Source organism: Doryrhamphus excisus, linkage group LG6 (assembly GCF_037039965.1).
Source record: "Doryrhamphus excisus strain RoL-2023G ecotype Guam linkage group LG6, RoL_Dexc_Guam_v1.1, whole genome shotgun sequence".
Lineage (NCBI taxonomy): Eukaryota > Metazoa > Chordata > Actinopteri > Syngnathiformes > Syngnathidae > Doryrhamphus > Doryrhamphus excisus.
The window spans coordinates 20653458-20669244 of record NC_136362.1 but is presented as its reverse complement, the minus strand read 5'-3'; the positions used below and the strand labels follow the sequence as shown (position 1 = coordinate 20669244).

General features: G+C 38.4%; 1 protein-coding gene across 1 annotated transcript in view; it reads right to left on the bottom strand.

Moving 5' to 3' along the window:
- The window catches only part of clstn2a (calsyntenin 2a), a 174558-nt gene that overhangs the window by 22740 nt on the left and 136031 nt on the right, over positions 1–15787 (bottom strand). The window contains exons 8-10 of the mRNA XM_058069210.2: positions 14641–14898; positions 12716–12837; positions 129–291 (exon numbers count right to left, since the gene is read on the bottom strand). Coding sequence (XP_057925193.2) covers positions 129–291; positions 12716–12837; positions 14641–14898 — 543 coding nt within the window. The remainder of the gene's footprint in view (positions 1–128; positions 292–12715; positions 12838–14640; positions 14899–15787) is intronic.

The following is a 15787-nucleotide window of genomic DNA, read 5'->3' as shown; positions in this document are numbered from 1 at the left end:
GTTTTGCATATTTTGAGTTATATTCCATTGTGTGACGTTTTCTTGATGTTGATGTAAATAGTTGGATATTTAAATACAATATATACAATACACACCGATCATATACACACACATGCACACACACCAACCTTGCCAACAGGCGCCCACTGTGAGCTGCGTATCGATCTTTGAGGTGTGGATCGGCCAGTCATCGGTCACCAGGTAGGGTTCATAGGTCACTCCATCCACAAAAAGAGTCACAGCTGGAAACTCCACATTGATCACATAATAGTGCCACTCTTTGTCACAAATCTGCGGAAGGGGGAGGAGAAGAGTCGGTCACTAGGCAACAAGACTATTTTGTATCGACTGCATCAACAGGTAGTTGCTGAATAGAACAACATAGGAGAACTTTCTTCCATTAGTCTTTCGCCCCCATACCCAAGCAGTACGACTGATTTCCACGTCAGGACTGCTGCTGGCCTCCACCGGAATTTCCTCCTTGAGGCTCCTTTTCAGCTGAAAATTCATCTTATCATTTATGGATCGTTTACTTCCGGCAGCTGCTGACAGCTAATGAGCTTTCATTCTAATGTGCTGTCCATTAAAAGGCATCAAATAAGTGACAAACACTGGCGAGAACCCAAACATCCTGATGGGTTTTCACTCGACTCCAACTTGAACTTGTGTCATTTCAAATTCTGCTTTTTAGCACGTCTGCATCCCAAATTAGGACGAGAAAGGGGGTTCAAAAATATGCTATTGCTGCTGTACACCACGTGTTCTAACCTGCAGACCGCTAAAAGACTTGGAGGTTTAGGTGCGCCAACAAGACCCATTCATACCGCATGGGGGGTTCAAAAAGGTGGTTCAAAAATATGCTATTACTGCTGTACACTACGTGTTCTAACCTGCAGACCGCTAAACGATTTGGAGGTTTAGGTGCACCAACAAGACCCATTCATGCTGCATAGGGGGTTGCCATGTATACAAAATACTGGAAGATATTCATGGGAATCAAGGAGAACCTATACTTCAATGAATATTACTATATTTCATGAATGAACTCATTGAAACTCATTTGTCAGTGAATATGACAGTGATTTATGATATTTTGAATTCTATTAAACTGTATTATACTGTATATTGTACTTGGTAAATGAAAGTATTACAGTAACTTCTTTAATTATGGTCTTTATTTTAATTTTTAATCTTTTATAATGACTTGGGGTGCATGAGAAAATGGAACGGATAAAATGTAAATAACACTCTCACACCAACAGCTGTTTGTAAAGCGCATGCAAAGGTAAATAAAGCTGCTGGATGCTATGGTGATGACATTGATGCCATGAGGACGATGTTTTATTGTCACTTTGTGGAGTTTTTTCATGTCAATGTTCTTTAACCTGGTCCTATTTAGAGGCCCATGCCACTAGTTGACCATACACCTGGCAACTACAGTCGTCCCTATCTCGTATTCTCCACTGGTCACTGGGTGTCAGTAATGTTAGTGTAATTATCGATGAGACATACACATAAAAGTGCCAGATTTGATTTGTTTGAATTAACATACAATGGATACTATCTACTAGAAGGGTCTCAAACATGCGGCCCGCGGGCCAAATGTGACCCGCAGGACACTAGTTTGAGGCCCCCGCCTTGATATGAAAGTTTAATGTTTGTGCGGCCCGCGCAAGTTTGATATGGATGCTGTATGGTATCATGTACCCAGAAAATATTATTACGTTTGATTAATGGTCATGTTAAAGGTTAAATAACTGTTAATAGTTATCCTCCCGATCCGTGTGGAAGTGGTAAGCTTTTGGCTATTCAAGTTTAAAGGAAATAACTTGAAGGCTACCGTTTAGATCGCTAGCTCTCTAGTTTGCGAGTTAGCATGTGTCTCAAGACCCTGCAGTTGCGCAATATGTTGTAAATAAAAAGAGTATAAATGTGACTATAGTCGTGTTTTGTCATGTCTACAGGGCTCTAATAATGCTTTGTTCATTTTAATCTGAAAAAAATCATTTGTCTACCCACCAACTACATGTGGTTTCTTAAGTTTTTATTATTTGACGTTTTATTATTATTATTATATTTATTTTTTTTTATTACTGATTGATTTTCTTTATTCTTGATTTGTTCATTCATTTTTCATCTTATTTTGTGTAGAAAAATAAAAAGTAAAATATTTGAGAACAGTGGAATGTTTTATCAGAGCTTTTCTTGTAGAAAATTGGAACCAAAGTTTTTCAAATTTTTTTGTTTTTAATGAATACATTTTTTTTTTTTGGAAAACCTGATGCGGCCCAGTCTCACCCAGACCCAAGCGTAAGTGGCCCCCAAGTAAATTGAGTTTGAGACCTCTGATCTACTATATTGGCAATGCAAGTGTGAAGGTGTTATTAGGTTCTCAACAAGTTTATTAAAATATTTAATTTACAAAAAAGAAATCCTATTTCATGGAAATTCACTTATGTCAGTCAGAGCTGGAACCAATTACTGCCATAAATGAGGGATTACTGTATTAGTATACACAAGACTCAGTGGTTAATTAAATAGAAGTGTTAATTAGAGCATTCACTCAATGATGCAGAACATCCCAAAGGTGTTTGATGGTCAACCCTCACAAATTCGTCCACACTAAACTCGTCCAACAACACATTTATGGGTAATGGGACTCAATCATACTAGAATAGAAAAAGCCCAAGAGGACGTAAACAATCAAGCCACGCCCTAGAGGTGTGTGTTGTTTTTCCAGGAACGTGTCTACAAAGTAAATTAGCTTTTCCCAAAATAATTCCCTCTTGACAACCAATGCTTTGATTGTGTAAGAATGTGTTTTTAAGAATTGAATGTTTACTACTTGAATTAGAAAGTGAAAAGTTGTGATACTAAGTGCACCCTGATCAAATGATGCACACAAAGCTAATGCAGAGGCCTAATGTCAATTTAGATGCCCGTGCTTCGGTTTCACCAGCGCATGCTCAGGGTTTGGATGTGCAGTTGAGTAGACAAGCATAATTAATTGGCTTTTAAAAGCTGTCTGGCTTAGTGCCGATGGAAATGACTGCTAAGTTGTGTGTCTCTGCAAGTCTTGGCTGTCAGTATGTCCTCCGTGTTGACTCACCAACAGGACTGTTCATAAGTAACATTATATTATTCCAAGATATACACCCTAATTTCCGCTGTTTTAGCTTCACCGGACTATAAACCAGACATGTTCATGTCATAAAAAGACATACACGGTCAAAAATGATTGCTACGAAATACAAAAAATAAGTACCAATACGAGTTTAACATTTAAAAAAAGTATTTCAACCAGGGCTGTCAATCAATTAAAATATTTGATTGCTACTAATTGCACTTTGTCCATAGTTAACTCACAATTAATCACATTAAATCACAGATAGAAATACATAGGTTTTTATCTATAATAAGTAGGGGAAATCTCTGTGTGCTAAATGATTCAATGTGCAACTACCACAATAATTACATCAAATTTGATGTAAAAGTATATCAATTTCGGAACCAGGGGAAGTTTTTGAGCTGATATTTTTTTATTTTATTGTATTTTTTATTTTAAATATTTTTTTTATATTTTTTATTTTAAATATTATATAATTTAAAATATAATTTCATATTATATAATATAAATATTATTTATTTTATTTTTTCCATTTTTTGATGGTCATTGAACGCACCTTCTCCGAGGTAGAGGTATGTATGGATGTTTTTTTTTTTTTTTAACGCGTTAACTTTGACAGCCCTAATTTAAATTTCTTACTATAATGCATTATACCCATCTGAGCAGTTTAAGAAAAAAAAGTCGTGGAAATTACAGCACCAATACCTCGCTTCGAAGAGTGCATTAAAAAAATATATATCAGTGAGCTCGTCTGTTGTTTGATTACATTGGTGTTACTTGAACACACTTGTCTCTGATCTGGTTTCAGGGTCCACATAGGGTGTGTAGGTGGGATGACATAGCTGCTTCAGTACTTAAATCGAGTGACATCACAGCGACATGACACAATGCAAGGTATCGTTGGAGTTCCACAAAGACGTTTTGTCAGATAAATTGTGCATTGCACATTGCATGCCGTTGTGTGGAAGCTCTAATTGTGTGTGTCCAGCCTCGCTCTTAAGGAAGTGCAACCCTAACAGAAGGATGTCCGATACACGCTTGTATTTTGTTTTTTAAATGAAGACACAAAATTGTTTACCAAACTATACTGTTTGGTGGAAAAGAGGACATAGGAGTTGCAGTAATGAAAGGACGACATAGTAAGTAGCTTTGGTGCTATGATTGGTCATATACATTGAACTGACTTTGTGGTTTTAGGATAATCCTGTAAAACAGACAAACAAACAAGAAGGCAAAAACATAATCTTCTTATGAAGGTATTAGAACATTACAGCAGCCAGCTCAATTCAAATACAGTATTCCCTTCTGCCTCTGTACGGTGTTTCCATATACATTGATTGATCATCTCTTGTGCAAAACAACATATTTCCCAATTTATAGAATAACCTATATGCTGTCTATGATGAAAAATGTACTTTTTATGATGTTATAATGGCAATCTGTGATTGTTTATGGCCAGCACCATCTACAGTACCTCACTTGTTTATGCAACTTTTGGGGGAATAGGCCACGGGTGTCAAAACTATGGCCTGGGGCCCACATACAGTCCATGGTTACTTTTTTATTGGGCTGTGGCACATTCTAGAAATTAAATTAAACAAAAAAACAACAGCAAAAATGAAAAAAAACATAGTTAAAGATGTAATAATAGTTAAGGTAGGTATTGCATATTATGTGCCCATTACTACATGATTACAGCATGGATATAACATGATAAAACGCTGTTGGAGCTGTTTTAATAGCAGGCTTTGCATGTGTCCCATTACGTGCATGAATTAGCTGCCTCTTTATAACTGCTTTTATATATTTTAAAAGCACAGAAAAGAGAAAGACATGTGTGTTCATGTCTCACGTAGGGAGATGATCTATCCATCCATGTTCTATACCGCTTATCCTCACTAGGGTTGTGGGGGTATGCTGGAGCCTACCCCAGCTGACTTCTGGCGAGAGTTGGGGTACACACAGGACGGGTCGCCAGCTAATCACAGGAGGATTACGGCTGATTGACAAACTCGTATTGGAACATGTTTGTATATTTATCAGGTGTACCTTTTGAGTGCTAAGTTGCTGTGCGATGAGTTTTGGGTTATTTGTAAGATGATGCCGTGACTCGGACTGTTACATTGTTATACAGTTATACACAAAACTGACCTGTGATTTCCAATGCGTTGACAAGCTTGTTGTGAGTGTCAAATAAAAAGATGCCACAAAATGCCATTTTCTGAGGCATATACATATACATATAGTGCATATACATATAGTACATATAAATTGCATATATATATATAAATTAGGGTACATCAAAAAACACAATTATTGAATTTTGATATGGCTGGGTACTAAAAGTGTTCCAATATTTTTCCAATCCATGATTATTTAGGGGTGCCACCATACATCTGTTTTTGTGGAATAAAGTGGTGAACAGTTCAATGGTCGCCATGGAGATTTGAGGTCAGCAAAGACTGCAGCTCTGAGGTGATCTTTATGTTTTTTTGTTGGTATTTATACTCCTATTACATATTACTACCAAATTTGTGGTTTTGTCTTTGTAATCTGAATGATTTGTAGTCATATTTATAGGTATTTGGTGCTCATTGCCTCTACTGTAGCTAACATTAGCTAGCTACAGTTTGCTAATGACTGTTAGCTAATAGCTGAGCAAGCATAACATCAACAACAGTAATATAGAGTAGACAGTATTACTGATGCCTCATATTTATTGAGAGTAGTACTGTAGTTCTAGATAATCTGATATACACTTGTCCATTTATTATTTTAGGCACTGTGCAGCACAACCTACCAGCTCTCCTAAGATGCTGCCCTCTGGTCTTTGGTCTGGGCCCCCTTTGATAACCCTATAGAAAATGATGCTGTATACAAGTTCATTGTACTCAACATTTCCAGGTCAACTTTTTGGCAATTAGACTAGAAATTGCACATTTTCCAAAATTTTACAAAAGTTTATGTGTGAGGTGGCACCCCTAAATCTCAATGGATTTCCTCAAAACTTTGCAAAAGACATTTTTATGTTCATTAGAAAAAAATGGAATGCCAGCCAAATTGACATTATGAATTTAAAATTTCCCATTCAAATTTGATGCACCCTAATATATATATACATAAACATACACATAAACATAAACATAAACATAAACATATACATATACATGTACATGTACGTGTACATGTACGTGTACATGTACATGTACGTGTACGTGTACGTGTACGTGTACGTGTACGTGTACGTGTACGTGTACGTGTACGTGTACGTGTACGTGTACATGTACATGTACGTGTACGTGTACGTGTACATGTACATGTACATGTACATATACATATACATATACATATACATATACATATACATATACATATACATATACATATACATATACATATACATATACATATACATATACATATAGTGGATATAGTGCTTGTTGGAGCCACACACACTATCTAAGACAGGCGTGGGCAAACAGCTCATTAGTATTGAAGCTGCAGACACACAAACCAGCGTATTCCCAGTAGCAAAGATAAAAATCACTTTTAAACTGTCGAAAATTCAGCATCAAGACTTGACACGCTTTCAATACAATACTATGGGACCTCTGAGACTTATTTAAAATCGTTGTAAAATAGTATAATATGGAATCTTTAAGTTTGGACTACAGTATGTTAGATCAAGAATTTCATTTCCAGCTTATTTCTTTCTATCCCTCACATAAAACTTTAAACACAATAAAAGCCTTCTGTATTATCCCTTTGTAGGACGTGTAACCATGCAATAGCAGTGTTTTATTGCACAAAATAAAACAGCAGTGATAGCATCGTTGATCTTGTGCAAAGATCTTCCAAGACATATTTACGACGGAGGTACAGAGGAGCGACATCAAATGATTCTGAAGTAGCCTTTCATTCCAAATCATGACTCATCTTTCAATACTTGTGTCTCTTATTTAATGTAGAACAATATATTGCAAGTTTGAATTCATTTGGAAATACTTTTGGCCCTGGAGGGCAGAGGCAGGACGTAAGAGGGATAGAGAGATAAAATACAAGATGGAGACATAAAGCCATGGAGACTTAAATATGTTGAGTGAAAGCTTATGTAGTACTTACAGAATAAACAACATACAGCATGTACTGAGTGGTCTCTAAGTGAAGGGCAATGCCATAAAATGGCCCTTTGCCAGGCACACTTAAACACACACAAGCTCTCAGCACAAAGACAATAACTCTCCACAGTACATATCATAAATCAAGTGCTTAAAGGAGGCAATTTAAGCAAAACAATTACATCATATTTGCTGAAATATGCACATGTTTTTGCTAATAATAGAAAATTCGAACCACATAGTGGAGAAGGATGACTGTAATTATGTACAGTATGTGTATACTGTGAAACGTGTGTACACAAATATATCTGTAAACATTTAACAAGTCTAAGACATATGCACACACCCTATAGCACGGTTCATGGTTTTGTCAAGTTCACATGGTATGATTGTTTACTAAATGGGTGTTTTAACACTATTAGAGCACTCTAGAAATGAAATAACAGCCCTATAGTCAACCCTGCACTAATATTACCCAATATAGTAGACATAGACATAGACACATCTTAGCATTGGGAGAGTTCCTTGTTGTTTCTTTATTGTTTTTACTGTCCAGTGGGCTGCATGGTGGACGAGTGTTTAATTAAAAATTAGTTTAATTTCTTAAGTAACATAAGAGTACAGTCGTCCCTGCTCCTTCGCTCTATTGCGGATTTTAAAACAATTAATACATTTTTGCAGGCTGCATGTTGGACGAGTGGTAAGCGTGCAGGCCACAAAGCTAGGAGACCCAGGTTCGATTCCCCCCTCGGCCATCTCTGTGTGGAGTTTGCATGTTCTCCCAGTACGTACATAGGTTTTCTCCGGGTACTCCGGTTTCCTCCCACATTTCAAAAACATGCTAGGTTAATTGGCCACTCCAAATTGTCCATAGGTATGAATGTGAGAGGGAATGGTTGTTTACTATATGGCTGTTTTAACATGATTAGAGCACTCTAGAAATGAAATAACACCCCTATAGTCAACCATGCACTAATATTACCCAATATAGTAGACATAGACGTAGACACATCTTAGCATTGGGAGAGTTCCTTATTGTTTCTTATTTGTTTTTACTGTCTGTCCAGTGGGCTGCATGGTGGGCGAGTGTGTGTGTGTGTTCGATTCCCCGCTCTGGCATCTTTATGTTGAGTTTGCATGTTCCACATGTTCAAAAGGAGTAGGAAGAAGCAAAGTTTATTAAATCGTACCCCTCCATCTGGTACTTTTACAATCAGTAACTGTTACATTTGTTCACTTCCTGCTTTCTATAATACAGTTTAAGTTTTTTTTGTTTTGTTTTTTTAATAATGTACCTTGTATTGCAGTACAAGGTGATATGATCATCCAATGACATAATGGGTACCATAGTAAGTGTCAATATAGTGATATATATAGCACATCATGACTGGTTCAAAACTCTTCATCCTTGTATTTAGCAAACATTAACTGCTTGTATTGTTTCTTGAATTGGCTCATCGTTGTGCATTGTTTGATTTCCTTACTCAATCCATTCCATAGTTTGATTCCACATACTGAAATGCTATGGCTAGCATAACGTAGTCCTAGCATAGAAGTGTTTCAAATGTACTTCTTCCCTGAGATCATATTTCTCCTCTCTTGTAGAGAAGTATTGGATGACATTTTTAGCTAATTGCTTATTTTTAGCCTTATGCATTATTTTAGCTGTTTGAAGATGAACTATATCAGAAAGTTTAAGTATTTGTGATTTTAGAAATAAGGAGTTAGGCGGCATTATGAATTATCCTTACTGACCTTTTTTGCAGTACATTTAGCGAGTGAAGATATATGTACCCTGTGATTGGCTGGTGACCCTCGTGAGGATAAGTGGTATAGAAAATGGATGGATGTCTGTCCAGTACTGTCCATATTATACTGTCCACTTTCTTTCTAAACTTAGTGAATATCATACTTGTGCGTGTTATCTTTCCAAGCAACTGCATAAAGAATGACACTTCTGCAGTTAACTTTTTCATCAGTTAAGACTGTTAAGTGTGAGATGGAACTAAATAATGGACTTTAATTTGCACACGTACGAGCACATTCAATAGTCTAACTCCAGCACCCAAACAATCCATCCCATCTGTTTGGAAACAACAGGATGCTTCTAATCAGCACAGCACAGGCAACAACAAGCACTCGCAAGCTAGGTAAGATAAAGCAGATAAATGAAGATTCCTTGCAGACGAGGGTGGGGGTTAATTTTCCACCACTCCCAACCTTCAGCAACGCTAATTGAACTCAGCCGTATAATGATAAACTACATGAGGTCCATGCAGCTGCGTTCCAGAGAGTAAAATTGGAACGCTTATCTGCCGATTCACGACATGTGATCGCCATCGCAGTGCGCTTAATTGTGCATCCAAATAGCTGCCAGCTCCAATAACTGTTCCTTTCTCTTGGCTTAACTTGGAAGAAATACAAATAAAAGTAAAAAATAAAAGTTTTTTTTTTTTTTTTTTTTGCTCTGTCGTCTCTTCTTGGTCCAAGCAGCCCTCATTTGTAAACGTTAAGCATCAAGGCCACATAAGAATAAGCTTGGCAAACTTTTCACTCAAACTTTATGGATAAAAAGACCAAACGCAGACAAAAGACGTTCTCCTTTTGAGGTGTCTTTTGTATGTGAATTATTCCTCTTTATTGAACAGGCTTAAAGTGTGTATCTTGATTTGTATTTGGCCTTGTGCCTGACTGAGTCATTTATTTACGTGTGCAGTAAGAAAAGGGGAGCATAAGTTTGTTGTAGACAGGCGGGTGTGTGTGTGTGTGCGTGTGTGTAAAGGTTTCCATCAGACGTGACATTCCTTCACAGTGTTCGATCTACTTGGCAAATGGAGGCTTCTGTCTTTCTGTCTCTCTCTCTTTGCCGACTTTCTTTCATGGCTCTCTGCTCCTCCTCTCCAGGGTGAGAATTGAAAAATCAATACAGCTAAATGGAGTTGCAGCGGAAGCCATTGAGTGTCCTTCCTAAGTGCAAGAGGAACGAGGACAGTGAGAGGCGGCTCTGACATGCGGTATCGTCGCCTCCTACCTCCCCTCGTCTGTCTCGTCACAAATCTCACTGACCTTGCCAGCACTGCAGCTCTCGACTGTACTGCTAATTAATACTTATTATGCCACACTCATCACCGTGTCGTTCATTTATTGACATATGATCCTAATTGGCCTGCTTTCTAGTCAACTCCGCTACTTTTAACTATCCATTCACTCATTCATTCATTTCCTACCGCTTATCTTCACAAGGGGCATGCTGGAGCCTATCCCAGCTGTCTTCGGGCGAGAGGCGGGAATTTCACGCACATATCCAACCCATTCGGCTGCACACAAATGAAAGGAAATGCTCCGTCTATTGCTTCACAGTCATTTAAGCTGAACATGATTCCTCCAGGGTCCATCCTAAATTGCCTCTGAGAGAGCAAATGAACACCATCAGTATTATTTATCAATGTGGATGTAACTATGAGATGTTATAGGACACAAAAAAGAAAGAAAATGTGACTTTAACGCGTGTCTTGGCTACTAATCTACTAACAAAACACCCCAGTGCATTAGCTCCCTACTTGGGAAGTATACTTTTGAGAGAAAAAATATTTCCTGCATGAAAACATCACAGGTAGCACATGTGGGTTACCAGAAATAGCACACATGCTTGCAGGAGATAGCACAGAACATATTCAAATATTCTCATTGGTACAGAAAACTGATTTAATATGGTTTGCGGTACATTAAAAATCATGGGCAGATAACATTTGTCTAAGCTCCCAAATACATACACACCGCTAGGATTCCTAGGATTCCTAGGAATCCTCCATAATCTGCTAAACCAGGGGTCTCAAATACCAGAGCGGGAAATCGAACACACCACCATGCATCCCACTGGACAGACAGTAAAAACAAAAAAGAAACAATAAGGAACTTTCCCAATGCCAAGATGTGTCTACTATATTGGGTAATATTGCAAGGTTGACTATAGGGGTGTTATTTCATTTCTAGAGTGCTCTAATAGTGTTAAAACACCCATTTAGTAAACAACCATTCACACTCACATTCATACCTATGGACAATTTGGAGTGGCCAATTAACCTAGCATGGTTTTGGAATGTGCGAGGAAACCCACGCACCCATGGGGAGAACATGCAAACTCAACATAAAGATGCCAGAGCGGGAAATTGAACACACACACACACTCGTCCACCATACAGCCCACTGGACAGACAGTAAAAACAAAAAAAAAAACAATAAGGAACTCTCCCAATGCTAATATGTGTTTACGACAATTTGGAGTGGCCAAATTACCTAGCATGTTTTTGGAATGTGGGAGGAAACCGGAGTACCTGAAAAAAACTTACGTACGCACGGGGAGAACATGCAAACTCCACACAGAGATGGCTGAGGGTGAAATTGAACCCTGGTCCTCCTAGCTGTGAGGTCTGTGTGCTAACCCTCCACTCTAAACATTTATTAGTTATGTTAAGCTAGCTAAATAAGACGAGAAAGTGGTAGTTGAGCGGTGCCACAGTGTGGAAATACTTTGTCACATCATATGTTATTCCTTGCAGTGACCAAATGATCACATGACCTGGAAACGGAAGATAAGGATATTGTGGCTCAACTCTCAGCAAATACCAACAATTCCAAAACACTCATGTCAGCAAGTTGTATCGACACCCGCCTCATTATGAAATAATAACATATGTTACTTAACACTACAAGTTTTTTGTATTATTTATGTTTTTTTTTGGTTTTACTAAGGAAATATTTATGGAGTTATGACTTGAGTTGCCACAGTAGACGGCATTTGTGTTCCACTTCCATCATGTTCTATTACATTCAGATCTAAGATGTGTTACTTTAGTCCATCCATTGATTTTCTATGCCGCTTATCCTCAGTAGGATCGCGGGTATGCTGGAGCCTATCCCAGCTGACTTTGGGTGAGAACCTGGGTCTCCTAGCTGTGTGGCCTGCACCTTACCACTCCTCCAACATGCAGCCTGCAAAAATGTATTAATTGTTTTAAAATCCGCAATAGAGCGAAGGAGCAATGACGACGAAATTTAACTAATTGAATGGAAGCACAGAGACACGATGGAAAAATCACCAGGTAAAGAAACAGGAAATGCCAACAATCCATAAGGCATCAACCCTAAACGACAACAACCCGATCCATAAAAGCACTGACAATAACAGTCCAAATGTGTGCACTGCTCCTGGCAAAGTTATTCTCCGTGACTAAACAGTCTTTCCACCGCGGCTACACCGGGGATTTAGTGAACAAAGTAGAGGCCTTTTCCTCCAACGAGCAGAAGAGAGTGTGAAGAAATGTGGGCAGGTGAGGGCCTGCGGTAATGAGAATAGACAACCTCTCCCTTCACGACCCAAAAAATTGATAGCTTTTCACCCACTGTGCAAAATCACCCTGAATCTATGCCCTCTCTCTCTCTCACACACACACACACACACACACCTCACCTGTTCCAGCTTCCAGTGGAATTCAGCAGGTCTGAAAGTATCAAGCTGGCTGAAATCTCTTCGAAGCAGGAAAACCAGGCGGCAGTTGTGAATGTGAAGAGAATAATGGTGGCGGTTCATTTCTGAAAAGACAACAGCAAATATACGGTTAGAAATAAAAACACTGCACCTAATATTTTGTGTGTGTGTGTGTGTGTGTGTAGGTGTGTGTGTGTTCTATCATCATTTCCAGCTGTGTGAAATGACATAACTACATTGGTAAACTCAACATGCCATATTCCAATTGAACACATTTCTATACAACATGTTTTGAAAAATGACATCTATCATGGGAAGTGACACATGTACGGACTTCAATATTGCTATACTGAATTGGAAGAGAATGTGTCTCGCCCCGTCTCCACGTAGGCTGTGTGGTTTGGGTTTATATAAAACATATACAGTGACAACATTCAAATCAGAGCGGGGATGTTACGCTATGTATTTTCTTTCACCAACCAGGAAGTGTGATAGCGGCGGCAGATTGAATAGGAGAGATAACCTTGTATCGTTGTCATTCTCTCACAACACACCCCATCATATACAGTATATGCTATTTATTAAATACAAATCTTATTGCAAACTCTTAATTTTGATTGTGAATGGCTGGTTGTTATTGTATACCTTGTGATTGAGCTGTGATAGGCTCCAGCTCACCTGCAAAACTCATGAAGACAAGCGGCATCGTTAAGGATGGATAGATAAATCCAAATGTGAATAATTATGAGCATTTTAACACATCTTTTTGATCATATTTAACATTTCTGTTGGTGCCAAATTATAATATCCTGTATATCGGGGGTCTCAAACACGCGGCCTGCGGGCCAAATGTGGACACTAGTTTGAGGCCCCCGCCTTGATATGAAAGTTTAATGTTAGTGCGGCCCACGCAAGTTTGATATGGATGCTGTATGGTATCATGTACCCAGAAAAAATTATTACGTTTGATTCATGTTCATGTTAAAGGTTAAATAACTGTTAATAGTTATCCTCCCTATCGGTGTGGAAGTGGTAAGTTTTTGGCTATTCAAGTTTAAAGGAAATAAATTGAAGGCTACCGTTTAGGTCGTTAGCTCTCTAGTTTGCGAGTTAGCATGTGTCTCAAGACCCTGCAGTTGCGCAATATGTTGTAAATAAAAAGAGTATAAATGTGACTATAGTCGTGTTTTGTCATGTCTACAGAGCTCTAATAATGCTTTGTTCATTTTAATCTGAAAAAAATAATTTGTCTACCCACCAACTATATGTGGTTTCTTAAGTTTTTATTATTTGACGTTTTATTATTATTATTATATTTATTTATTTATTACTGATTGATTGATTTTCTTTATTCTTGATTTGTTTATTTATTTTTCATCTTATTTTGTGCAGAAAAATAAAAATTAAGATATTTGAGAACAGTGGAATGTTTTATCAGAGCTTTTATTGTAGAAAATCGGAACCAAAGCACTGAAAAAGTTTGTATATTTTTCTGTTTTTAATAAATGCGTTTTTTTTTTTTTTGAAAACCTGATGCGACCCAGCCTTGCCTAGACCTTAGGTCCAGTGGCCCCCAGGTAAATTGAGTTTGAGACCTCTGGTCTAGAGGGCTCTAATAATGTTAAACTGTAAACAGGTTGTCTATGCTTTATCTACAAAAATATTCAACTTTTAAATAAGGAATTTTACTTTCTACTATCACGTTGGGGTCTGGAACCAATTAAATGCGATGCGACCCTCGTGAGGAAAAGCGGCAGAAAATGAATGAATGAAAGAGGAATTGGTGTTCTATAAAAACCCTCCATTGATTGGTTTTAGCATCTTAATAAATAATAAAATATTAAGAATATGATATTATATTTGAATGAATTCTTCTGAGTACTACTTATCAAATGTGAAATCCTCACCGGTTTTGTCAGAGTTACAGAGCAAAGTTTCCTTCTCGGCTCTGAGTCCTGGACTGGGTCCATGTTTCATCCATGTTGCTACGGTGAACTGATCTGTCAGGTTTTGGGGCACAACGTGGTCGGGAACGTTGGCTGCCTGTTGCCCATCAAATTTATAGATCAGGTCACTGTCACGCCCACTGTCGGTCACAAGAGACGCCGTCCAGTTTGCGGCTGGGCTCGGGGCGGGCAGGAGGTCTGTGCTCCCTGATGCTGCACCTAAGAGGGAACAAAAATATAAAAACTGAATGGAGAGCAGAAGCACTGATCACAACGTGCAGGCAAATATTGTGGGAGCAATTTGGCAATAATTAATGTTGTAAAATAGAATATGATCATTATTATCATCCTTTCACCTGAAAGAGTCAATCTTTTCAGGACGAGGTTGAGTCAATAACTTGATACACTATTGTCACCTAACAATGGACATCTTCCTTCCCATTACAGCTTTGAAGGGGACCAATTTTCGGGCTTTTGTATTGAGTTGTGGACTCATATAGAGCAGCTACACACAATAACCAGCACACAAAGCTTTCTAATCTTCCAGAATCTGCACCTAATCAGCTGTATTTCCTTGGATTTCGTGCTTCCCGCACAAACGGTCCATTTTAATGTATTCCACCCACGGCTCGCCTTCAGGTATGGCCACTCAGCTGTGGTTGGTCACACTCCCGAGTGCTTATAAGAACTTCCGGTTTGTTTCACTAGCTGCCGAACCCAACTTTATAGGAGTTGATAAACGGTGTTGATAATAAACAGCGCTTTTCACATACAGCCATATGGGTTGAATCCTGAATCCCATCCAGAAGTAGAGACTCTGAAGTTTCTCAAGAAAAGAGGTTAAGAGGTTAGAAAAGAGACGTCTCTCAATGGTAAGTAGCTTTAGCATTTTAGCATTAGGTTTTCTACAGCATCGGTAACGTCTAATGTTTTTTGTGGGATTACTAGTGTTTAAAAAAACTCGCATAGAGCCACTACTTGTGGTGGGAATTGGCTGTTAGCAACCCCGCTTCCTGTATGCACACTCTATAGTGCTACACAGACAAGCGCTTTTGCTCCATGACTTACACAAAAACAGAGGAGCAGAGCTTGGGGGAGAGCAGAGAGC